The sequence below is a fragment of the Hemicordylus capensis genome, chromosome 4 (genome assembly GCF_027244095.1).
Source record: "Hemicordylus capensis ecotype Gifberg chromosome 4, rHemCap1.1.pri, whole genome shotgun sequence".
In the NCBI taxonomy this organism is placed as follows: Eukaryota; Metazoa; Chordata; class Lepidosauria; order Squamata; family Cordylidae; genus Hemicordylus; species Hemicordylus capensis.
In genome coordinates this window covers 47,490,837-47,516,873 of record NC_069660.1, presented here as the reverse complement: position 1 = coordinate 47,516,873, position 26,037 = coordinate 47,490,837, and the positions used below count along the sequence as shown (strand labels likewise).

The following is a 26,037-nucleotide window of genomic DNA, read 5'->3' as shown; positions in this document are numbered from 1 at the left end:
AGCTCCTCCCAGGAGGATGATTTTTCTAGATGGTCTTCTCATTTTTCCTGTTCTGCTCTAAAATAACTATATTTTATACTCCCTGCAATAAAATGTAGAGGCCTGTCATTACTTTGGGGCCTTTTACTTTATGGCAAGACAATATCTAAAATGTCTAGCAAAGGCCAGAAGAGGCATAAAACAAGGTAGATGGGGCTCTGCAAAAAAGCTCAGTAAAATAGAAAAGCTCACATAGGGGTAAGGTTTCCATGCTCTAGGTACACATCATCAACACTGTCAACATTGCTGTATAGCACAGTGAGGAGAGGAACAGCAGAAAAGACACTTACAAAGAGCAGACTTGGACATACTGAAAGCCAATGAGTAAACAAACTTGTCATGGCCATTCCTGAGTAAGGTCTCTTTGGGGAGTAATATCCTTTTGATGGGGGCAATGATTGCTACGCATAATTATTTCAACATCACAAGGACACCACATGAGCTCAGTCTCCTAGAGTACTCATGTTCTGCTACATGGAGAAACAAAAAGGAGGTTATCCAACAAGAACCAAAAGGCAAAAAGTGAATCTCCACTAGGAAGGATGAATACATGAACATCCACAACTTTGGAAGATGTTGATATTTACATGTAAGTCACTACAGTCCCAGGTAGATTTCATGATTGTTAAAAGTTAGACATTTATTTTCCCCCTTTGCAGGCACATACCCAGGCAGGCATATACCCATGACAATCACATTTAAGTAACTATCAACATTCACTTCTGTATCATGAGTTTTCATATATTCATAATATTTGTGTGGAGTTTCCACACAAACCTCATTCACATGAGGTTGTTAAAACATTTACCAACCATCAGACACTCACTGTAACATATACATGAATAAAGATCCAAAATTCATACTGAGTTGCATTCAAATAGCCCCAAAGTATTAGTTTCTGAAATGCAATTCACAATAGGCAAGATAAATTCTGAAGAGTGCTGAAATACGGAACAGCAGTCAAGTACAAAAGTTTGAAAAGAATTTAGTATATACACTTAGAAAAACTTTTAGGTCTGTTGAATAGCCAGTCAACCCATTTCAGGATACCTTCAGCATTAATCAAATTCCATTAAAAAAATTTCAACTATTAGTATTGCACACTTCATAGGAACATAGTTGCCTTCTACCGAGTCCATTGGTCCATCTAGCTCAGCATTGTCTACACAGACTGTCAGCGGCTTCTCCAAGGTTGCAGGCAGGAGTCTCTCTCAGCCCCATCTTGGAGATGCCAGGGAGGGAACTTGGAGCTTCAGATGCTCTTCCTAGAGCAGTCCCATCCCCTAAAGGAATATCTTAAGGTGCTCACACATGTAGTCTCTCATTCAAAATGCAAACCAGAGCAGATTCTGCTTAGCAAAGGGGACAATTGATGCTTGCTACCACAAGATCAGCTCTTCTCTACTTCATATGCTGATATATATGCTTCAACAAATACAGTATCTATGCTGTAGCTTTCCAGTGTGGACAAAAATGAACCAGTCCTCAAAATATCAGAAATGGCTACCAAGTGCTTTAAGCCCTGAATGCCACAGTGCAAAGCTTCATAAATGTGCACATTCAGTTAGGTAATTCAATAGTTTAAAAAAACCAAAACCTTGAAAGCAACAGCGCACAGATTCCTCAAAGAATACACAAAAATAAGTTATTAGCTTTAATAAGACAAAAGAGAAATAAAATACATTTTCCTTCCTGCTGGACTATATTGCTGCTATTTTTGCAGTTTGAACAAAGGTTTTGTATTTAGAATTATGAATGCAATTAAAGGCAGGTTTAATTTGCCCATGACTTTTTACAACTACTTCCCTTCCTAATTCCTCCCCCTGCCTACCCGCAACCCCAGGCCTATCAAATAGCCAGGCAGTAATGCCATCACTTACACCAAGGGATATTAGGGTTGTAGAGTCTTCATGTTTTTCTGTTTTTCGTTCTTCATAAATGACTTTGAGTTTAAAATAAAACAAAATGTTAATCCACTGAAATGGAGAGAGGAGACTACTAACCTCTCTCATCAGATACTGGAGGATTATTGGGTTAATTATAGCAACTATGGCAACATCCATTCAAATGTTCCCATTTACAAATATCCACAATGAATACGAACTCCAATCTATTCTTTTTATTCTGGGGTTTCTAAAATGTGCATAAAGCCTGGTATGTTAACAAGAGATGTTTTCCATTTGTTAAACACCATTTTAATTCTGTTTCCAGCAGCTTTTCTTAACACTGAGGCTGTGGAGATTCATCTTCATAATGAAGTGTTAATTGTGTTTGGATGACTCTTTTTCCAGTAATAATAGCATGTCGTAACACTAGATCATAGCCCGTCAAAACACTGAATTCAAATAGTTGTACAAGTATTCTCCCCCAAACAGTAAAAGATTTGTGTCAAATATGAAATAAGAATAAATAAGAAAATGTGTAAAAACACTTTAAAAAAAGTATACACTGTCTTAATTGTAAATATTTGGAACTAGCCTATTTTTGTTTTTGTTTTTAATTTCAAGTAAACTTGCTTGTGGTTTATAAGTGAGAATTTGGCTTAATAGCCTAACTTTTGGTGTGGCAAACTCACCATGTTGTAGGAGGATAAAATGCAGTAGGACATGGTAAATCTCAGATGAGGGAGCTTATTTAAAATAAAGCTTCGCCATGTGAAAATGATGGGAATTCGTGTTAAAAATGAATCCAACAGATGGTTGTTGGCTTCTGTTCATTCTGCCTGATGGCAAAGGGTGCTCAGCACCATGCAGAATGCCAACTTTTAGTAGACAGTACCACACTACTTCATAGTAATGTAAAGTAGCTGTGCTTGCATGTGAACCTGTGATTGAGAGGCATAGCAGTAGAGACTCCACTATCTACTGTGTGATAAATGCACCCCCTACCGAAATAAATTGCTCCCTCTTTAAATCCTTCCCTACTGTTCCCCTCATATTCCTAACAGGATGATTGGTTGAACCAAAAAGGTGGCTGTTACTTTAAAGGATAAATTAGTTTGACTCTAAACTCAATAATTAAAACGGTTATGGCTATGAGCCTGCAGGGATAATGTACTATTATTATAGTCATTTGTTTCAATTAAATGCTTACTGATTTTACAATAGCAGCTGGGCACCTGTGTGAGATAGCTATTACTCTGAACAAGACATCTCAAATTCCACCAGAAATTTGTCACCTCACTAAAGGATTTCCCATACACCATGAAAGTTTATTAGGAGCAGTTACAGATTGGGAAGAAGAGTGGGTGGTCATTAGGAATATATATTTTTGTTGGCTTCTCCACCATCTGTAAAGTGAATAATTTTAAATATTTTGGCTATGGTGAATGCATTTAAATTTAAACTTCAAAACTGGAGGGGGGGGGATCTACCTACAGGGAGACCTTAGCTTTGAAATTGTTCATGGAATAATTTCCCTCCTTGGCTGATAGTAATTGAAATGGCTTTTCAGGAAAGTGAGGAGAGACTGTGCCACAGATGGGGAATGTCAGAATATCTTTCTGATTCACGACTATTGAGGAAATTGCTCCTTTGAGTTGGTGATTTGAAATGGTTGTAGTTTTTGTTTCACCAAAGAAGCAGATATATAAAATGGTTGATCAAGCTTGACAGGCCACAATGGTTTCTTCAGGGAGATGCAGTGCAGTAGGAGGTAATTGCAACAGTGAGGATAGAGCATACCGTGATGTAGAAAACACGAATGCCCAAACAGAACTGTGCCGGCCTTTACCTTGTGTGGTTTGCTTCTGCCTTCTGGCAAGGCAAAGGAAACTGCCCTAAGTTCTTCTGGTGATATTATGGTTCCCAATTTCTTCATAGTCCAAGTTAACATTAGCAGTCTTGGTGCTCGGGAAAGTTTTACTTCTAACTGGAAAGCATGTTGTGAAAAGCCTTTGAAAACCACCTAATGGCGCAGCGGGGAAATGACCTGCCTAGCAAGCAAGAGGTTGCTGGTTCGAACCCTTGCTGGTATGTTTCCCAGACTATGGGAAACACCTATATCGGGCAGCAGCAATATAGGAAGATGCTGAAAGGCATCATCTCATACTGCACGGGAGGAGGCAATGGTAAACCTCTCCTGTATTCTACCAAAGAAAAACTACAGGGCTCTGTGGTTGCCAGGAGACAACATCGACTCGACGGCACACTTTACCTTTACCTTTGAAAACATGCCTTCCATTGGTACCTACGGCTAGGTACCAGGAAATTCCTTAAGACCTGCATATGTTTTCCAGTCTATGACTTTCAGAAATATTTGACTAGGCATCTTTCCTTTTAGAATTTAGTCATCTAGTGCCAACAGTGTGACCATGTTGAATAAGCTTTCAAGGTTTTATAAGGTAAGCATTGCATCTGAGAGCACTCTTGTCCTCCATGTTTGTGAGGCTAGTGGTGACTGTGAAATTTGTTTGATCTCCAAATTTCTAGTTCTCATTCTCAGCTGGACTGAAATGAAGCCATGTAACCCCATTTGCCCATGTTCATTCCTTGTTGCCCTTGCCTCTCCAATGCCATATTCCTTATGTTTCCCTCCCCCTTCAACTGTTTCCCAAAGGAATGTTACCCCTATTGTGTCACCCATGGTTAAAATTTAAGATGTAAGCACCTGAGACAGGAACCTGTCTTTATTGTTTATGTTATTCTGGAAAGCTCCGTGTACACTTATGCTGCCATATTATTACAATTACTGACCCACATTCTTTGTAATAGATTAGCTGTGCTGCAGCCTTGCCTTGCAGTGCGCAGGGAGGCAGACCAGGAAGCAATTTTTGCTCTCCCCTCCCCACCAAAGCCCTGTTTGCTTCCAGGAATATATCCCTGAAGGCTGCATGACCCTCAGGGACACCTTCCTGGCAGTGAATTGGGTTTTTGTGGGGAGGGAAGAGGAGCAAAAATAGCTTCCTGATCCCACTTCTTATACACTGTGAGGCAAGCCTGCAGCACAGCTAGTCTACAGGCTCCCTGCAACAACAGAGTTCTTGCTCTGTCCTCATAAACCTGTGGATAATATCAGCAGATATGTTTTTTTGTTACTCTCACTCACCTGTAAAGTAAAAGGTAAAGTGTGCCATCAAGTCAATTTCAACTCCTGGCGCTCACAGAGCCCTGTGGGTTTCTTTGATAGAATACAGGAGGGGTTTACCATTGCCTCCTCACGCGCAGTATGAGATGATGCCTTTCAGCATCTTCCTATTTCGCTGCTGCCCGATATAGTAGCAGCGGGGATTCAAACTGGAAACCTTCTTCTTGTTAGTCAAGCATTTCCCCGCTGCGCCACTTAAGGTGGTTTACTAACCTGTTGCCCCCTCCAAATGCAACTGCTCATCCACAACCCTCTCAGCACTTTCTTCTCCATGAATGCTGCCAATTGGAAATGATTTGATGCAGTGTAGTGTTTAAGAACTAGGGGTGTGCACGGAACCGCCAACAGCGGTCCAGCACTGGGGTAGGGGTTACCTTTAAGAGCGGCGGGAGGGTTTACTTACCCCTCCCGCCACTTTCCTGCTTGGCGGCGTAATGTTTAGAGCAATTGGGGCGGCAGGACACCTCCCTGCCGCCCCTTCCCCGACATTGCTTAAAAAAATTTCCAGCAGTCCTTTGCACGCGTGCGCACATCCTGCCGCCCCAATTGCTCTAAACATTATGGCGCCAAGCGGGAAAGCGGCGGGAGGGGTAAGTAAACCCTCCCGCCGCTCTTAAAGGTACCCCCCCACCTGAACCGGACCGCCCAGGTCTGGACCGGTCCGGAGGCTTTTTGAATGGCCTCCGGACCAGTCCGGGCCCATCCCTATTAAGAACATGAGCTGTGAGCTAAAAAATTGTCTGGTTTGGGTTTTAGCTCAATCATTGTGTGGAGCATTTCCAGACAGGGCTTTTAACTCACCTCCTCCAGAATGGAGAGTGTGTGTTCACGTATTGGCCAGATTTATCCCAAAGTCCCTGTGAGCTATCGGGGAGAACTCTAGACATGATTCAGCGTAGCCCGATTTATATCTGGGGTAAAAAAAAACCATCCTCATTTTGCATCAGTTTTGGGGGGGAAATTCAGACTCTCAGTAAAGCCTCACAGTAAACCTGCAGTAAAGCCTGCTGTCTACAAATGCACAGCAGGCTTTAGACAAGCCTGCTGTCTACAAATGTGTTCCCAGATTATGGGAAACACCTATATTGGGCAGCAGCAGTATAGGAAGATGCTGAAAGGCATCATCTCATACTGCACAGGAGGAGGCAATGGTCAACCCCTCCTGTATTCTACCAAAGAAAAACTACAGGGCTCTGTGGTCACCAGGAGTTGACACCGAATCGACGGCACACTTTACCTTTACCTTTAAAAGCTATTTGATAGTTGAACAGTCTGACTTGTGAGGTTTGACTCTTTTTCACTGTAGTTTTCAAACAGACTGGAGAACCATCTGTCAGGGATTGAGTGAGTGAGTGAGTGAGTGCCGTCAAGTTGATGTCGACTCTTAGTGACCACATAGATAGATTCTGTCTTCAACTTGGCCTTTTAGGTCTTTCAGTTCTGCCTTAATTGCTGTCGTAATCAAGTCTATCCACCTTGCTGCTGGTCATCCTCTTTTTCTCTTTCCTTCATCTTTCCCCAGCATTATGGACTTCTCAAAGGAGCTGGGTCTTCACATGATGTGTCCGAAGTATGATAGTTTGAGCCTGGTCATTTGTGCCTTGAGTGAGAATTCTGAATTGATTTGTTATGATCCATTTGTTTGTTTTCCTGGTTGTCCGCGGCATCCTCAAAAGTCTTCTCCAGCACCAGAGTTCAAACGTGTCAATACTTTTTCTATCTTGCTTTTTCAAAGTCCATCTTTCGCATCCATAGAGTGTCACAGGGAAGACCTCTGAGTGAATGATTCTGATCTTTGTAGGTATAGACATGTCACAGTTTCTAAATATCATTTCCAAGGCTTTCATTGCACCCCTGCTAGTTTGCAGCATATTTCTTGACTGCAGGATCCTATACTGTTGATGGTTGATCCTAAAAGGCAGAAGCTATCCACTACTTCAGTGTCTTCATTATCAATTCTGAGGCTGGCTGGAGCACCTGTTGTCATTAGTTTAGTCTTCTTTACATTTAGTCTTTGTCCCATTTTTTCACTGTATTCCTTGACTTTCATTATTAGGGCTTGCAGATCATCTGCATTCTCAGCTATCAGAGTGGTGTCATCAGCATAGCGCAGGTTATTGATGTTTCTTCCTCCAACTTTAAAACCACGCTCATCTTCTTCCAGTCCAGCTTCTCTCAGTATATGTTCAGCATATAAATTGAATAAATAAGGAGAAAATATACAGCCTTGTCTTACTCCTTTGCCAATCTGGAACCAGTCTGTTTCGCCGTGTTCCATCTGGACTGTGGCTTCCTGTCCTGTGTATAGATTTTGCATGAGAACAATGAGGTGTTCTGGGATGCTGTAGTGGTTTTCCTGCACTGAGCAGGGGGGATGGACTAGAAGACCTCCAAGGCAGCGTTCCCTCTAACAGGGATTCCCAGATGTTGTTGACTACAACTCCCATAATCCCCAAGCAAAAGCCATTGCATCTCGGGATTCTGGGAGCTGCAGTCAACAACATCTCGGAATCCCTGTTGGAGGGAACTCTGCTCCAAGGTCCCTTCCAATTCTGTAGTTCTACGGTTCTGCGATTCAGCCTCTCCAAAGAGGAATTTCCCTTTTCAAAGTATACCTTATCTATAGAAGCTGAACCATGATATTCAGTGAGATCCCTCCTTTGACATTGCAATGTTCCCACAAGTAAACCACTTGCATGAGCACAAAAATGAGTAAGAGAGCCTCTGAAGGAAATGTGTGAACTGGCTCTCAGAGACAGAAGTCAAGCTATTGGTCCACAGACTGAGTGCTTTCATCTACAATGTAGGCACCAAAATAGTCACAGCAGGTAGTTACAGGGTCTGTGGAGACAGCCTGGATTTATCAGAACAGTTTCAGTGGATGATGTTTTGTAAATGCTTAAGCGTTGCCCAATGTGTTTTGTTTTGTTCCGTTTCTACTTTTCTGTAACTACAATTCCTTTTGAGTAATCAAAGGTATAAAAACAGCTTAATCATATTCTGATAGTTAAAGTGCAATGAAGAGGTGAATTGGTAACAATTCCTCTCCAGCACACTAGACAAAGAATACCAGATCGCCATCCCAAGTCCAGTGTGTTCAGCTGAAATCTTTCCATTGATGTTAATGGCTGCTAGATGGAGCTCGTACTCATTTCTGCAAATTTTCATAAGAAATTTTCTGCACAGGTCTCATATCCATAATTACATTCCTGGACAGGTTCTGCTCTGCTGCATAAATAATATGCACTTTAAAGAAAAAATGTATGATTACATATTTAATGGATAAATGGAGCCGTTGTGGTCTACTGGCTCCATAATAAGAATTTTAAAAAATATCTTAATATAGTATTTGCCCAAGAGACTAATGTAGCTGCAGATGCGAATGATCTTTTAGATTTGTTTAAAATCCAACAGCCTATATGATATCTTTCCACAATTATAGAATACATATTCTACAAACTTTACTTAATTTAAATGTAAAATAAGGAAAATACATTATTTTATGTAGCAGCTGGCCAACAATCTTTTAACATTAAAAGCCTTTATGAACCAGATAAAATCCAAAATAACTCTGAGCAACTTTACCATTTCCCCCTGGTATTAGGAGAGACTCAATGCTAATAAGTTGATATGAGTTAATAATATTCAGCGGATCTCTAAAACCAGTCTCTTTACCAATGTAAAGGATTGGGAGGCTGACAAGGTAACACCGGTTTTTAGAAAGAGATTCTAAAGGTTGTTGAGGACTATAGCTCTGTAAGCCTAACTCCTGCCTCTTGTAAATTGGTGGAAAGCATTTAGAAATGTGGATGAATACGCCTTTTTAAGGAAAAATCAGTGTGCCTTCTGCAAACAAAAGATTTGTCTTACTAAATGTGTGTCCTTTTTTGAGGGTATCATTAAGCAGTGATCAATAGAGGTATTCGAATACAAATGATCTACCATACATGCACTTTCAAAAAGCCTTTGACAAAGTCTCTTGCCAAATGAGCCTAAGCAAATTTTGCAGTCATGGAATAAGAGGATTTGATTAGTAACTGTTTTTTTTTTTTAAGAACCTAGTAAAAAAAAAAGTTAGGAAAAGATGGGAATAAATGTATGTTTCCACAATGAAGAGAAATTAGCAGTGGGGTCCCCTCAAGGGTCCGTAATTAGGAATAGCTCTGTTTAACTCACATCTAAAATCTGTCAGATTTGTGGGGGACTTCAAATTATTAAAGATACTGAAGTTCCAAACAGATAAATGACCATATAAAAGGTTCTCAAGAGTTGCACGTTACAAACAGATTGTGTGTTGTAACCTCTTTGAATTAGAGGTCCTGTGGATTCCTTTTGTGTCCTGTAGATTCACAAGCCATATTAGTGATTGGTCAGTATCACTTGCTGACATCCTAACTGTGTGTGCATATGGAGTGACTGTGGAGATGTGACAGCAGTCTGCATGCATCTCCTGCCATCCCTCTAAGTGTACACTGTTGTCCAAGCAATAAGAACTTCCCAGCTCTGGCCATACTCTGGAAGTGACCTGTAAGAGAGAAAACATGTTGCTGACCCTCAGTAATATATTTTGTATATAACCAATCTGTTATATTTCGTATAACAGATTGATTCCAGAGCATAGGCAGAACTGGGAGGTTTCACCTGTTTGTGCAACAACATGTGTGTAGAGGAAGTTATATGCAGGCCCCTGTTGAATCCCTCAAGTCCCTCCTTAATGTGTGCACTTCATTACTTAGGATGCACCACTGTTTTTCTAGAATCTAAAGTATATATCAGCCCTGAATTAGCATCCAGGGCCTGCTTCATTCAAACAACTGTCCACATTGACGGCCATCATGCAACTGTGTTAGCCAGGGAAATGTGAGTGTGGAGGAAGCTTGTGGTGTAGTAGCTAGAGTGTGAAGTTTGGATATGGGAAGCCCATGTTCAAATTTCCACTTATCTATAAAACTCACTGTCATTTCACTGGTGTGATTAAAAACCAGCTGATCTGTATGGAATAGTGGGCAACATCTAGACTAGTTAATCATGACTAAGCAGTATTAAAATCAATGAGACATTAGTCATGACCTCTATCAATTTCAATGGGACTTCATCTGGATATTGTCTACGATTTACACAAACGACTAACCATCTGGAGCTCTGTGCGTGTGGTCCACACGTGCATGTCCATCATGTGATTTCTCGATGCTTGAATTATTGTTCACATTTATTTATTTATTTATTTATTACACTTTTATACCGCCCCAAACTCATGTCTCTGGGCGGTTCACAATGATAAAACAGTTAAAAACACACATAAAAACACATATAACAATGAAAAACTAACAATTTAAAAGTCAATCACAGAATTAAAAACCTATTTAAAAGCTGAAAAAGCCTGAGTAAAAAGATGGGTTTTTAAGTATTTTTTAAAAATTGTCAGAGATGGGGAGGATCGTATCTCAATAGGGAGCGCATTCCATAGTCCCGGGGTAGCAACCAAGAAGGCCCGTCTCCGTGTGGCCACCAGACGAACTCGCAGCAACTGGAGACGGACCTCCATGGACGACCGCAATGGACGGTGGGACTCATAATGAAGAAGACGTTCTCTCAAATACCCAGGGCCTAAGCCGTTTAGGGCTTTATAAGTTATAACTAGCACTTTGTATTTTGCCCGGAAACCTATAGGCAGCCAGTGTAACTCCATCAGCAGAGGTGTAATGTGGTCTCTCCGAGATGACCCAGAGACCAACCTGGCTGCCTCATTCTGAACCAACTGAAGTTTCCAGACTACGTACAAAGGCAGCCCCACATAGCTGGCAGCTTAATAGCTGGCAGCTTAATGTGGGAATTGAGTGAATTGAAAAGCATGAGGGTATTATAAGGGCGTATGAAATTTCTATCTCTGGTGGTCCATTCACACATTCAAGTCATCAGCTGACGTTTCTGATCTAGGAATGAATATACATGAGTGAACCAGTCCTATGAAGCTCTGGTCATTTCAGTGTATATTGGGCCAAAATGCTGCATTTTGCTTCTTGGATGTCAATGGAATACAGATAGAACAAACAAACACACAAATTAAGTGAATACTCATATTTATTACAAGCTGCTCTTGAAAGAATTATGCCTGATCTGCACTCTCCTTAAACCCCCCTTTAGTGCCTTTTGAATATCTGAGCCCAACATGCTGTCTAGTGTTGTAGAAAAGCTCTTGATTCCCGACCTGTAGCAGTAAATCTGCTTCTGCATTTGGATTTATTTCTGCTGAAGCTTACTGAGCCCTCCCAGCTCTTCCCTACATTTCTTACTTTATGAGCTGCTAATGGAGTTGGCAGGAGTCCCCTGCTAATGAGAGATTGCACCTCAGTGGGCTTATCGGAAACGAAAATTGTTAATAAATAAAGCCCTGGGTCTTTAAACTCATGTTAACATTAATCAGATTAATATAAAAAGCAAAAAGTCTGGAAAACGTTTAAGACAGTGTTTGATTTCCCTCCTGCTGGTTTCTGTTGTGTCTAAATCTGATTGTACCTAAGTGTCTGGCTTAATTCCATCTCTGAAATGAGTAAAGAAACAGTGGTGTCACAGTGCATAGGCCTCTTTATTAGCACACTGGAGTAATTAATTCTGTGATATTACCTATGTGGGTAGGATGGGAGTGACAAATCACTCCTTCTCCAGTGAATTTTTCTCCAGTGGTGGGGGGGACCCCTAAATTAGGTCAATTGGTCTTTTTTGGCACTCCTATAAGCCAGAAAATTCCTTGTGTGTCCCAGAATTTGATCTCACTAACCCTATATTCCCACAATAATATACCATTGTATGTTTCCTGTGATTTGACTAATTTAGGATTCCACATTTTTCTACAGGAGGAAGATATCAATTGCTCACTTCCATCTGTTAATTCATTTAAAATCGTCCAGTGAATAGCAGGAAGAGGATAAGTGAGGGCAGGGAAAGTTGTATTGGCAGTTATGTTACCATTGCTTTAGATAGGGTTCAGTCTAAACTGGAGCCTCCATTTCTAGTCTACGTGGCTTTAGAGATCATCTGTGTGAACAAAATACCTATCCTGCTCCCTTTTCTGGTTCTTTCACAATCTTTCATGGCTAAGAACATGGTAGCTGTTTGTTCATCACAAGTAAAGTAAAATATTCAGTTATGGAAAATTATAGAAAACTAGTAGTTATAAGAATTATTATTCTGAACTAGATCAGAAATCCTGTTATCCCAGCACTTTGATTTTTGAGTGTGACTGGCCAGATTGCCTCAAGGAAACTCACAGAAAGAGCAGGATGGTGCTAATTTTTCCTTCTTGTTTATCCCTTGCATCTGGTCATGTGCTTCTGAACATGCGGGTTCCATGTCTGCCTTTCTTTCTCAAAATCAGTTATCAAATTATCTTACATGAATATCTCAAGTTTATCTTTTAAGTATTTTAGTGTAAGTGGCTGACATGATGGGCAGTGCCCCATTAGTGTTAGGGACCCACGAGGGCTGCTGCATAGCTTGAAAGGCAACCCTGACAGCATAGCACAATGGGGCTGCCGAGGAATGACTTAGAAGAGCTTCTGGGCAGTCACACAAAACTCTCTCCATAGCAAAAAATGGAAGTAGCACTGTGCAACTACTCAAAAGTGGTTTCAAGTCATTCCATAGCAGCCCTGTCATGCTATACAGTTGGGACTGCTTTCAAGTGGTGCAGCAGTCCTGGAGCGTCCCTAATGTTGACGTAGGGCTGCCCTTCATGTCGACCAGTGTCAATAGTTTGTGTGCATCTTGCACAATGGTCTCAGAGTAAAAGAAGAATGCGTAGAGGATAAAATATTAGCATGTGGTGGGAGAGCTCTAGGATCTCAATCTATGGTTAAGATCAATCATGTCCCTGAAATAATACAGTGGATCAGGCTAGTTTACAAGTGGCTAAGTGGCAATCCCATTAAAACAAGCTTAGGACATTATCTTACGAAAATGTCCCTCCAACTGAGTGACCCTTCTAAAGGTTAATTAGAGACCACCACTCTTGTCACATTTCATGTCGTCGTGTTTTATCCCTTACTAATGCAATATTAATCTATGTGTGTTTCTCATACAATTACGTTTTCTCTTCTCAGAACTGAAGACAACCTTTATATTTTGTGTAACATGTACAACCAAATTCCAACAAAGTTTATGCATGAGTGCAGCATGAAAATTTGAAATTATGTGAATTTCAAAAACTCATAAATGCAAAATTTATTTTAAAAATAAATGCAAAAAACAAAAGAAAGTTTTATTTTTCTCATGCTTTCTCTTCTGTTCCAATAGTTGTAATATTAGGATTATCAGAAACGTAAGTGGTGGGAGAGAAATTGTTATGGGGAAGAATACATTCACACCCATACTTAAATAATGCACATACATATAAATCATAATTGTACATTGCACAATTCACAATTTATTATAGCATAATTCAACATGGGAGGCAAACAAGGAGGGGAGAAATAAGCTTTCAGTTGGGATAAGAACTAAAAGATTGTGTCAGATGTTACAAAGTTTTGAGGTGGGATTTTAAGGAAGAGAAAGAAGTGTCATCATTAAAGTATTCTGGGAGACAATTCCAGGAATAAGAGATAAGAAGGAAGAGAGGGCAGAGTGGTTGTTATTGGCCAACATCCAGACCAAGAAAAGTCTGATGCTACATGAGAAGGAGCAGCTCTCCTGATGACTTTGGTTAATTTAGCAGTGGCAATCATATAGTGGGGAGAGAGAATTTCAACAACTTCCCCTTCCCTCAAGAAGTGCTCTGTGAAAATGAAAACCAGTGGCAGTCAGTGAGGTCTGTAGGGGGTGGAGCGGCAAGAGGTACCTTTAAAAGCCTTTAGTGGTGATACTGCCAGCACCTGGACACCATGGGGAGCAGTGGTGCCCTACCCGGCATTCCATGTGGCAGCTGCCCTACCTACAGCACTCACCTGGCTGCTGCACATGCTCAGTGAATGCTGTAGGCAGGAGAGCCGCCACGGAATGGTGATTGGGGTGCCACTGCTCCTCACAGCATCCAGGTGCCAGCAGTATCATAGGTAAATATGTCCCAGAGAGACATATTTTTGTATGGCAGAGAGTGCTTCCAGGAGAATGGGAAGTTGTCAGAATTATCTCAAAGAGCACTCTTGCATATATCCCAATTTTTAGCTCATCAAACTAACTTTGTGTTAGCGCAAAATTGCACCGTTGCTCTGGATGTCAGCCAGTGTGAAGGAATCAAACAAGGGTTTTATCAGCTATGTCAGTAGCAGGACAAAAGTCAAGTAGGATGTGTACAGAGTAGGATGAAGACCTTTAGAATTGTCAGTGAGCAATTTTGGTGAGGGAAATCTGTGTAGAATATTGAAGGTAGAACACCAGTTGTAGGGGATCAAGAGAAGAGATGGAAGGAAGGAAGCCAAGGCAGTAAAATTAAATCTCACTCCAGGAATTTGGAAGCAAAGAGTAGAAAATAAAATGGGAAATAATTGGAAATGTAGGCTGTGTCAAGATTTTTTGCAAATGGGGGAGTGCTTGGATGCAGTGGTGTGTTTGAATGCAATAAGGAAGAAGCCAGAAGAGTGTTGATAATGTGGTGAGGAAAAGCAATGGAGATGACAACAGAAGTCACAAGGATTTAAGACACAAGAGTTTAAATTAGGATGTCAGGGTTTATGTAAAAACAAGCCAAGTGATCTTTATTGCCAGTCCAGTCCAAGATAGTGGACAGTACCTGATGTTTCAAACACGTTGTAAGAATGAACAAATGCTAAATACTCTTGATATAGAACAGACTCTTTCCCAAATCAGCCTGCTGGATGTCGCTCAGAAGCGTAATAGTGTATATAACTTCTAACTTATTTTTCTCCTATCTGATACAAATGAGACATGTCTTCCAGTAGATTTTTTTTTTTTTTTAATCACTTCAGACAGTTTAGCCTCGGGCATTTTAAGCTCTAGTGCCCTTGGTGGTCTTTGGCTGTAGTTTTCCATTTAAAAAAATGGGCCCATGTTTAAAGATTAAATATTGCAGGTTGTATTTGCATAGGTGGATATATTCTCTGCATGGGTCCAAATTCTAAATCTGAAAAGGTTTTTTTAAAAAAAAATCTTCAAAGCAGATTTGACTGCTTGTTCGTTTCACATATAAACGCCTTGCATTAAGCTGATTTAAGTTAATGCATTAAAAAAATATTGACATCCATATTAGTAGATTGGATCTTCAATAAAAGTAATTTAAAAAATAAATACTGAGAATTATTATATAGGATATTCCATTTTTTAGACTTCATCTGCCCTTTTTCCATTTCTAACTCTCACACTTGGAACTCCTTTTCAGTTAAAACTTCTCCTGAATTTCTATTTTCAAACTTTCAGCTAGTTCAGCAAATATAAAGTTACTCGCTGACATCCAGACAATGTAGGGCAAGAAGTTACACACACTTGATGTTTGCAGAGCTGCACTAAGTTGCAGTGCTCTGCAGTGTTGTACAACAAGAGAGCGCATGCAAGGTTGCATAATGTGTTGCACAACAGGTTTTGCAAGCTGCTGTGTAACACACTGTGCAGTGTGTAAGCATCTTCCAATAGTGCAAGAACTGAACTGGAAGAGATATTGTGGTACATCTCTGTGCTAGCACAATAGCATTAGGCCAATGCAACACTAGTCTGGATGTTGGCAGGAAATTTCAAATTTTGGAAATTTCCAGTCAAAACTGAGAAGCAGACTTGTTATTTCTACTGCATCAAACTTGATATTTTTAAATTAATATCGTGCAGCAATATGGACCCAGGTTCATAGTCTCCACCTCTTCAGTTTGGCTTAATTCTTCATATAAGAGTCCCGCATGGTTGTTGTTCAATCATACGATCTTTTATTTTTGGCTTTTATAATAAAAACAAGAATATCTTGTATAATTTCCTTGGGCGGGGGGGAAGCAAAATCACAAACTTCATTTAAAAAGTGAAATATGAAGGGCTCAGTAGGCACGTCTGCTGTACTGCACTGACCCTACTCACCTGTACAAACCCTAGCATGTCTGGGATCATGATCTAGTTCAACAACCGCTAATATTGTTGATGAATGTCTGAGAATCACAACAGGCTTGCAGTTCCAGTAAGCCACAATGGCATTCTGTAGGACATATGGTATTTGGATCCCAGGAGTATTGGAAGTATGCTGGCAGCACTTGAAGGCCTTTTAGTCCGTTAGAGTATCCTAAGCTGCATACTAGAATGAACCATGTAGTATACCTTTTTATTTGGCAATCATTATTATGTTGCTGAATTGTGTGCTAACTGAAAATAAAACAAGAACAATGTGTAATCCATTACAGTGTTCGGTGTAATGCAACAGTTCTGACAAAAGAAGATAATTGAAGAGGATATTAATGCCTTAAACTAGGACTAATTTCCCCCCCAGCATGGAACAGACTAGTTTTCCCCAGGGTTATTAACACCCTGGTAAAAACCATGCCCAGTCTGCATCAAAATATCCTTTTTATAAGACAATAAACACACTGTTTTTAGCATTGTGTGTTTTTATGTCTTTTTAAAAGTTGCTGTACACCACCCAGAGCCTCTGGATGGGGCGGTTTATAAGTGTAATAAATAATAATAAATAAATAAAATAATAAATACAATACAATCTTAATTAAAAAGTAATATTCTCCTAACTCAGATCCAGGAGATGGTCCACTCAGACGCCACTTCCTATGAGTCCAACCATCAAGTTCCCCTGATCAATCGACCAGGGATGTTAACCGGTCACATGAGTGCCCTCAGCCAGTCACAGCTGATTTCTCAGATGGGTTTGAGGAGCGGTGTTACCCATGGTTCCCCATCACCCCCAGGAAGCAAATCTGCTACACCATCTCCCTCCAGTTCTACTCAGGAAGAGGAGACAGAATCACATTATAAGGTACGTGCAGCCATGCCTGTTTTGACAGACATACCGTTTGACAGTGGCAGCCAGTCTACAGTGGTGGAAATAATGTGTAGCGCTCAGAAAAAAAGACATTTTGCTTTTCCTTGAGAGAGAGTGAAAGAGGGAGAGAGGGAGGCTCTCTGTAACCAAGACTGTCTACAGAGAACATTTCTAAGCTAAGGACTTGGAGGATATGTCAGTTTTGCAAATTGTTTCAAGCACTGTAACACTGTATTGATGCATATAATAAATAAAGCAATTAAAGCAGCTAATTCTGAGAGAGCTTTCCCCCACTGAATCTTTTTCTGTTCTGCTGCTGATGCCAGCTACATCATTTTGCATTGTCCTTCCCGATTAGAATTGTGACAATAAATGCATGGCTTGGTGTGTGTGTGTGTGACCCCATATTTTACCAGTTGCAACATTCTTTTGTAGAAGCAAAATTCTTATGTTTGGAGAAAGAAAATGGGGAAACACAGATTTCCAGCTGGGGTTTCAGTTGAGTAGCTTGCTGCCTCATCACTGGAATGAAATAACAGAGAAAGCTTCTGCTATATTTTAACTGAGATAGGTTGTGTGTGTGTGTGTGTGTGTGTGTGTGTTTGTGTGTGGTGTTTTTTTTTTTTTTTCCTTTTAAAAAAATCAATTAAGGGATGTTAACCAGTAAATCATAAGCTTTCATAGGTTTCAAGAAGAATCCTTACCATTTTGAACATAAGAACAGCCCTGCTGGATCAGGCCCAAGGCCCATCTAATCCAGCATCCCATTTCGCACAGTGGCCCACCAGATGCCACTGGAAGCCACAGACAGGAGTTGAGGGCATGCCCTCTCTCCTGCTGTTACTCCCCTGCAACCGGTACCCAGACGCACTATGCTTTGACTAGATGTCAAAAGATACTGGATGTGTTGACACCGAGCAAATAGATAGAATGAGGATATAGAAGATGATAATCCCCTTCTTGTTTGGGTCCCCTGGAAATGATAACTAAAAAGTAAGTTCATTCTCACAACCAGCTCTATCCAGGTATGGCTGCCCTAGTACGGGTAGAGCCAGTTGTGCGAAGCGCTGGGACCTGTCCTGATCCCAGCACTTCTTGACTGGGTAGCCCAGGCTAAAAGTGAGGTAGGAGGGCGCAGGCACATACTCTTACCCCACTCCTCGGCTGTGTGGATAACCAGGTTGCCAGCAGTTCTTCCCGGGCTGCCAGCAACCATTTTTACCATAGAGGCCGGGGAAAGGAGTGCCCTGTCCTCAGGTATTTCTACAGTGCACTGTGTGAGCAACGTGGTCCATTGTGGGATTCCTCCAGGCTGAGCATCATTCCCCCTGTTGCTGCTCTGCTCACTGCAGAGTGGTGATCGTGTGGGAGCGCGGGGTGTCGAGTGGGGCAGCAGTGGCGGTCATGTGGGGGAAAATAAGACCAATCCTTCCTTCTCCCCAGCTCCAGGAAAGAAGGTTGTGAGAACAGCTTCAGTAGATACTATCAAACTTCAAAGCCCTGACGTATTCCATATTTCTTACACAGACTAACCTGAATGGAGCACTATTGCCTACACAATAAGACCAGAGATGTTGGTCATATATCAGTCTCCAATTTATTACATTTTCTAGAGATGATTATCACATTGGACATGATCCATCACAAGTTCAACTGAAATCAAGGGAACTTAAAAATGGTTAACATTTGCTGGATTGTGTCCCTGTCTATTTTATTACCCCTCTTCAGACATTAAAAAAAGAAAAGAAACCAGGGCTGCTGTACTCACATCCAGCATCCTGAGAATGCACTGATGCACTCAGAAGCCCCACCTACCTGTTCTCCATACTTACAGTATTTGTTTGAAGAGACAATCGCTGTAACCGTGGTCAGATTCTGGCCATGATCAGAATGCTAGGGCATTCTAGTCTTCCTACCATAGAAATAATATTTTCACAGTTATAGTGTTTTATCTTCAGACAAATGCTTATAAGCATTGACAGTGGATGGGTGGGGCTTCTGAGCATGTCAGCACAGTAGTGGGGCTTGTCAGTGTGTCAGCAGGGCACTGGATGGAGATGGGGACAGCATACCTTTCCCCCCTTTTACTTCTGAAGAGGTCTACTATGTAAGTTTTGGTCTAAGTAGAGTAGTTCTTAGTGGCATAGTATGTATGGCATGCAATAGCTCTGATTGTGTGTTATGTTCCCTAGAAATGATAACATTGCTTTTAAGATTCCAGCAGTTCAGATTCTCCCGTTGGTCATCAAAATGCCTTTCCTCACAATAATGCAAAGGTCACCTCAGCTACTACTTCACTTGACACCCTCCATAAGTTGCTTTTGAAAATACTGAAGCCTAATATTCCCTCCACACCCACGGAAAGCCCCACTCTGTCTTGCTGCAGCAAGAATGCCATGCAGCTGCAACTGCTGCTGCCCACCTATGTTATGAAGAAAGAAACATCTTATGATCCCCTATGTTATGATCCCTCTGATTTGTGGGATAAGCAAATTACAGACAAGGAAACAAAAGTTAGCAACATTAAAACTAAAATAAAATGAAACAAAGGGTTTGCAAAATGGCAAGGGAGCTTCTTGCTGATGTCACTTGTGAAATTGCACTTTTCTCATTTTGATAACCCACAGGTCTGGATTTTATGTAATCGGACAGTACAGCTAGTAATGTAAATAGGAGATGAGATTTGAGCACTTAGAAGGCGTTTTGAGATTTCCCTCTCACCTGCATGTATAGTCTTGAGGGGGGGTATGTTATAGAGGCTGTTGGCCCAGGGAACAATCCAGGATTGCAGAATGGAATATTGCATTAGATAGTCACATTAACTGAATGGTGCAGTGAGATTAAAATTAGAAGAATAAAGGTTAGTTTAACATATATTTCTGAGAAATGAATGTCCCTTCCAACAATAATGAGGATCTGTGATATGCTAGCACCCCCTACAGCATATTAGAAGCAGCAGCACCCCCCCTTGCCCCAAGAGAAGCAGCACCCTGGCTCAAACCAAGGGGCAGTGAGAAAGAAGGGGTTTGCTCCATTGCTTCAGGTGCAAACCCATTTAGGTGAGGAAAACCTGCATTTAGTGGCAGGAGGTAGGGATGCTCAACCCTTTCCACACCCACTGTTTCCCCTGTTCCCTTTTTCTTCCAAGCACTTTCATGCTCCCCATATGATTTTCTGCTGTGTATCTCCAAATTTAAACCTACAGAAGGAAAAGCTGCTGCAGAGGGCCAGGGAATTTGGTAAAGGGAAACATTGGATGAGGAAAGGGTCAGGCACTGGCATTTGCCTTGCCAGTTCTCCACTCCTGATCACCCCCACTACCAGGGGTAGCAGCTTCCCCTCATCTTAGCAAATGGTTGGGCTACTAGTTTATGTGTTTTCTTGAAATATATGTAGCTAGAGCAGTAAGTATGTAGATAAATAATCAAGGCTCTCAGATGGCAGGTGGAGAACACACAGTGGAGGATCAACATTGAACTACATTGAACTAGAGGAGTTTGCCGAAAGGACATGTACAGTTTGAAACTTTCCCCTTGTCTCCTGCTATACATAATCTGGTTTTACTTTAAGATAGGAACATAGGAAGCTGCGATATACTGAGTCAGACCATTGGTCTATCTAGCTCAGTATTGTCTACACAGACGACTGGCAGCAGCTTTTCCAAGGTTGCAGGCAGGAATCTCTCTCAGCCCTATCTTGGAGGAGCCTGGGAGGGAACTTGAAACCATCTGCTCTTCCCAGAGCGGCTCCATCCCCTAAGGGGAATATCTTACAGTGCTCACACATTGAGTCTCCCATTCCTATGCAACCAGGGTAGATCCTGCTTAGCTAAGAGGGCAAGTCATGCTTGCTACCACAAGACCAGCTCTCCTCTCCATGTGCCAAGTGTGCCAAGATCTGATTGGCACACTGCTATGTTTCTTAAAATTACCCTTTCTTGCCTGGAAACAGATGGTATCTACTCCAGGGTAAATAGTGCAAAGCAGAGTCCCGCATGTGCACACGGCTCTTTCCCCTCCCATAGTTGATAACAGGAGAGCCCTAATGCACACACAACAGCTCAGTTGGATTACAGCCAGCTACAATTATGTGGGCATAATGCCTTTCCTGACATTGAAGTTAATAGAGAAGTGCCTGCTTTCATGGAGCTTTGTGTGTGGCTCCAAGTCCCCAGGTCTACAGTAAAGTGTATCAGAGCCTTCATGGCTACATTATTTAGAGCAAGGTGTGTACAAGCCCCTAGATGAGCTATTCTTGGGTATTTTCTCCCACACTTTCAGTACTCTGAAACTGTAGTTACGTGTGGGTCATAATTGTTTGCTCCTACATCTCTTGTAGCTTCCCTTAGGAATTTTGATAGGTACAGTTTGTCATACAAAGTTGGAAAAGCGAAAACAGGTAAAATTCCTCCTTCTTCTTGTACCTTCCCAACAATTAAATAAACAGAAACCCTGTCTCTGGTTGTCCTAATGAAAGGCTCTTAACTGCAGTGCTGACCCACATTAGATAGTCAACATGGGTGTCATGTCAAGCAAATGGTAAAATTCAGCTGCAAAGGGGATCTAAACAGCATGTTCTAATCATTTTTGTGCTATCTGTGCAGAGACTTTAATTGAACCTATATCTGTTATATCATGGAAGCCTGGATTTTCATAAAACCATTATGACATAGAAGAACTGCAGGATACGTTGTACACCAGATGTCAGTAGGGCTCCCTTGACATTGCAGCTAATCAATGCAGGATTTTTCAGAATTCTAATTGAATATCCATTTTAACCCATGGTAGCATGGTAGTCACAATCAACAACAGAAAGTAGTCTCCCTCACCTAGACCATTAAACTGGTAAAATTGTTATCGATTAGAATCCCATCCTTTTGAGAATCCTGTGTCCTGAGGAGATGTACCGTAAGCAGCTTAATTTATTGCTATTAGTATGGCATTTCCTCCAGGAACAAGATTTATTGTGTCCATTGGACAGATGGGACATTTGTCTTGGGGCCTTGTAATGGCCTTCCAGAAGAAGTCCATCAATGCTCCTTCCTGTTGGTCTTCTGGAAAAAGTGTTGTTTGCACTAGCCTTTCTGGGCTAAGAACAAGCAGTGTCTATTGCTTTATTTACTGTTTTAAGTAGTAATTTTTTAGTAGATGCAAAGGTCATTCACACGACTATGCTGGGGAGGGTTGGCGGGGAGGCTGGCTCATCCACAATCTCCCTTCCCCAGGAAGCTCTGCTATTCATGAGGCACACGAGCAGAGCCCTGATGAGTGGCAGAGCCGGGAGCTGAAGTCCTCTGCACCTGGAGCGCAGTGCAACCGGACCATTCACATGATAGGGAGTGGGATAGAAGGGTGCACCTGTGCCCTTCGACCCCACTATTAGCCTGGGTAAAAAATCCAGGCTATCCAGTTGTGGAGCGTTGGCATCGGGACCGATCCTGGTGCTTCTCACGACCAGCTCTACCCAGGTAGAAATAGCTCACTGAAGTGAATATTTCATTTTTGAAATATGCAGTGTCAGCAGTGAAGGTAGCAATACTGATAAGGGGATGATGCAGGCCAAGTAGGTGTGCCTGGGAGAGTATATGGGCAGAGTGAGGGGCAGGGTCATAACAAGGTTGGAATGGGCCCTGAGACAAACAGTGAAGATCAGCCCCTGGCAGTGCCCCCCCCCCCACACACACACCTTCTTTATCAAAGAGGCGAGCACAGAGCAAGCTGTCATCTAGCTGTGAGAGCAGCCTCCCTCAGGGGCCCAGGGATGTTTGTCCTCCAGCTTGTTCAATTGTCGTTGTGCCCCAGGTGAGCGGATGCAAAGCTACCAGGGAGGGTAGTTCATGGCCCCATCTAGAATGCCTCGCTGACTTAAGGTCCACCCTGTTGAAACCATCCCAATGTGCATTCTGTGAATAAAATGTAGCACTGGGCATTCCTCCTTAGTTAAATACAGTGCAACAATTTTGATCATGCTCAGAATTTTTTTTTTTTTTTTTTTAAGGCTACAGTACTGCTGAAAACATTTTATTTGGAAGGGTATTTTTGTTCTTGTTATTTGTGGTCTAGTGCGTGAACTTTACTCCATTATTGCTTGATGTTCACTGCATCTTATCAGGGACACAGTGCATTAGCAAATATGACAGGGTTGCATTGTGCTACAAAGGCTTTTAAGGTCTGGGCTGCATTGAGTGAACTCTTGAGTGAACTCTTGCCAGTCCAGTAGAATTCCAGTAGTCATGGCAACCAGACCCACCCACTATATACCTTAAACACAGTTGACAATCAGGAGGGCCAAACTAGAAATCATGATAAATGTGCCATTTATAGGTTCATCTGAATCAGCACACAGGCAGGAGCTATTTAATTCTTTCCTGTCACACAGTTGTCCCAATGAAAATCATGCCCCCAAAGTTGCTAATGGCCCGAAAAGGGCAGTTTCCATGGGCACCAACATCCAGCAATTAAAATATTTCATACATGTGCTTGCAATTGGCCCTATCCAATCCCAGCACAGCATCCCTCCAGTTGCTGTTGCTGGTGTCTACTTTGTGTTTCTTTTTGGATTGTCAGCCCTTTGGGGACAGGAAACCATTTTAGTTATTTTCTTACTTATTTTTCTGTGGAAACCGCTTTGAGAACATTTGTTGAAAAGCAGTATATAAATATTCGTATTACTGGTAAGAAAATTAGGAGGGGGGAATTGTTTAATTAGTAAGAGAATCTGAGGTTGGGCCTGTTATAATACAATAATCATACACTATTAAAAAAAATCAATTGTCACAGCCATTCCCAGTTCATATCACCAGGGGCGTAGCAAGGTTGGAGTGGGCCCAGAGACAAGATTTAAAATGCCCCCCCCCCCACTGAAGCTCAGCTCATGAAGTAAAGAAATCTTAAATGAGGCTGAATAGTGGTAACAAAAAGCAGTGTGTGTGTGTGTGTGTGTGTGTGTGTGTGTATGTATGTGTATATATATCTCCTATGTGCCACAATAGAACATCATCCTAAATTATTATTTTTAAGGTTTTGTAAATTGTGGATGATGCAAGTCATTTAATGGTACTAGGGAAAGACATGCTGTTCTGGTAGCTCCAGGTCTTAACACTCTCATCAGTTTCGGAGGATGAATACAACTGAAGGAAGCCCGGGTGGATGCACAGCTGGAGGAGTCAGTCATGTGACATGCCTCTGGGGGAGGGGCCCAAGGCAGTGGGCCCCCAGACAATTGTCTCCTATTGCCCTATTATAGTTACATCCCTGCATATCACACATACATGTGCCCTCATACATGAGCGTTGTTTCTGCACATGAGTGTGCAGATATATGACACTCAGAATCACTCCTGTAGTTGAAAGTGAAAGTTAGTATGACTCTCTACACATATCTGCTCAAAACAAATGCACAAATGTTCCCACACTGTTTTATAAAAGGACTGTCCACAGGTATATTGTCTTTAATCAGGACTTGTCTGTCAGATCCATCCTCTAATGTGAATGTGAAGTCTCTGTTCTCTCTTATAGCAGATACTGGTATGCTAGTATTCTATCCACAAAGTTGTCGTGTCACACTGGTAGGTGGGATTGGCACTGTGTGTATTAGCCTTTTTTTTAATCAGTTGAAATCCTGGGTTTTACAGAATAACTGTTTTTCTGTTTTCTATTATTAAACAAGACTTTAGATTCAGATTTTAATTAATGGTTGTAGAACTGGAAAAAAGGTAAATTCAATAAATAATGTACATATAATTTAATAATTACTGAACACAGTGTAAACTTTGGTTTGGCATTTTAATAATTGCTTAATGAAGTTATTACTCGGGGTGAACTGAAAGAGGGGGGCACTTTTCAGAAAGTAAAACCTCATTATTAACTGTTTTCCTAGCAATAAGGTCCACCTTTTTCAACTTTAAGAACCTAGTCCAATTTAAACTGGCATTTAAAAATTAAATGCATTGGGAGTAGGATGGAGGAAAGAAGGAAATAAATCTCGTGCCTTGTTACTAGTGGGCAACTGTCCATTTGACAAATACCAATGCATTAAGGATGAGCTTGATGGTCAGTCAGGACTGGATGAGCAGAGAACATTATTGCTCCTGCCCTTCCCACTTTTCTCAGACGTTCCCAGCAAACATGAATTCTTTTACACTCTGAAGGCTTCAAGCACTTTTGGCAGCAATACTTGCAAAAACCATCCTTGCAGAAGTCTCTCCTGTTGACTGACTGACAGACTGACGTGTTGGATTATTATTTTTTGCTTAATGGCTTGCTATTCAGACTTCATTCTAACTTTTGAGGATGCATATTCTTGCTAGAGTTGTTTCAAGTGCACATAGCAGAATTGTTGAAGTGCTTAAAGTACCTGCCATAGAGGTGGCAGAAGCAGATGCAAGTTTAGCTTCATTCAAAGGAGCCTGTGAGAGCAGCATCTGAAGTTTTAGACTGCATTATTTGGCTTTTCTGTGTTTCTTTTTGTCTTGCTATATGGCCTTGATGCTTTGAGAATTCGGTATTCAAAGCAGTTACTAAACTAAAATCCCCATCTCTCTGCAAATGCATCAGATATAGATATTCTTCTTTTACCTCACATATAATGGACTTAAAAGAAGCTGTGCGTGATGGGCACTGAATGCAATGAGTATTGTGTGTGGTAATGGGGGTGCACATTTCTACCCAGATTCGGAAGCAAATAGCCACGTGTAGCTGAAGCAGATAGCTTTATTTATTTTTTGGTTTATTTGAGTGAGTTTATCCCACTCTTCCTTCAAGGAGCCAAGAGCTGTGTACATGGTTAAATTTAGCTTCATATCAACCCTGTGAGTTAGGTCAGACTGAGATATAAGTGACTGGCCTAGAGTCACCTAGTGAGTTTCATAGCTGAACAGATATGAACTCAGGTCTCCCCAGTCCTAGTTCAACACTAACCCCTACACCACACTGGTTTCCATGGATCTGCATTGTTTCCCTTGTTTTCCTGTATGAAGATTGTAAACCGTCTTCACAC

General features: G+C 41.4%; 1 protein-coding gene across 9 annotated transcripts in view; it reads left to right on the top strand.

Annotated features, from left to right (window-relative positions):
• Positions 1-26,037, top strand: part of TOX2 (TOX high mobility group box family member 2) — a 349,869-nt gene that overhangs the window by 262,800 nt on the left and 61,032 nt on the right. For 7 of the 9 annotated variants that reach the window (XM_053244055.1, XM_053244052.1, XM_053244053.1 and 4 more), the window contains one exon: positions 16,796-17,035. The exons of the other annotated variants lie outside the window; for them this stretch is intronic. In XM_053244055.1, coding sequence (XP_053100030.1) covers positions 16,796-17,035 — 240 coding nt within the window. The remainder of the gene's footprint in view (positions 1-16,795; positions 17,036-26,037) is intronic. 9 annotated transcript variants of the gene reach the window in all.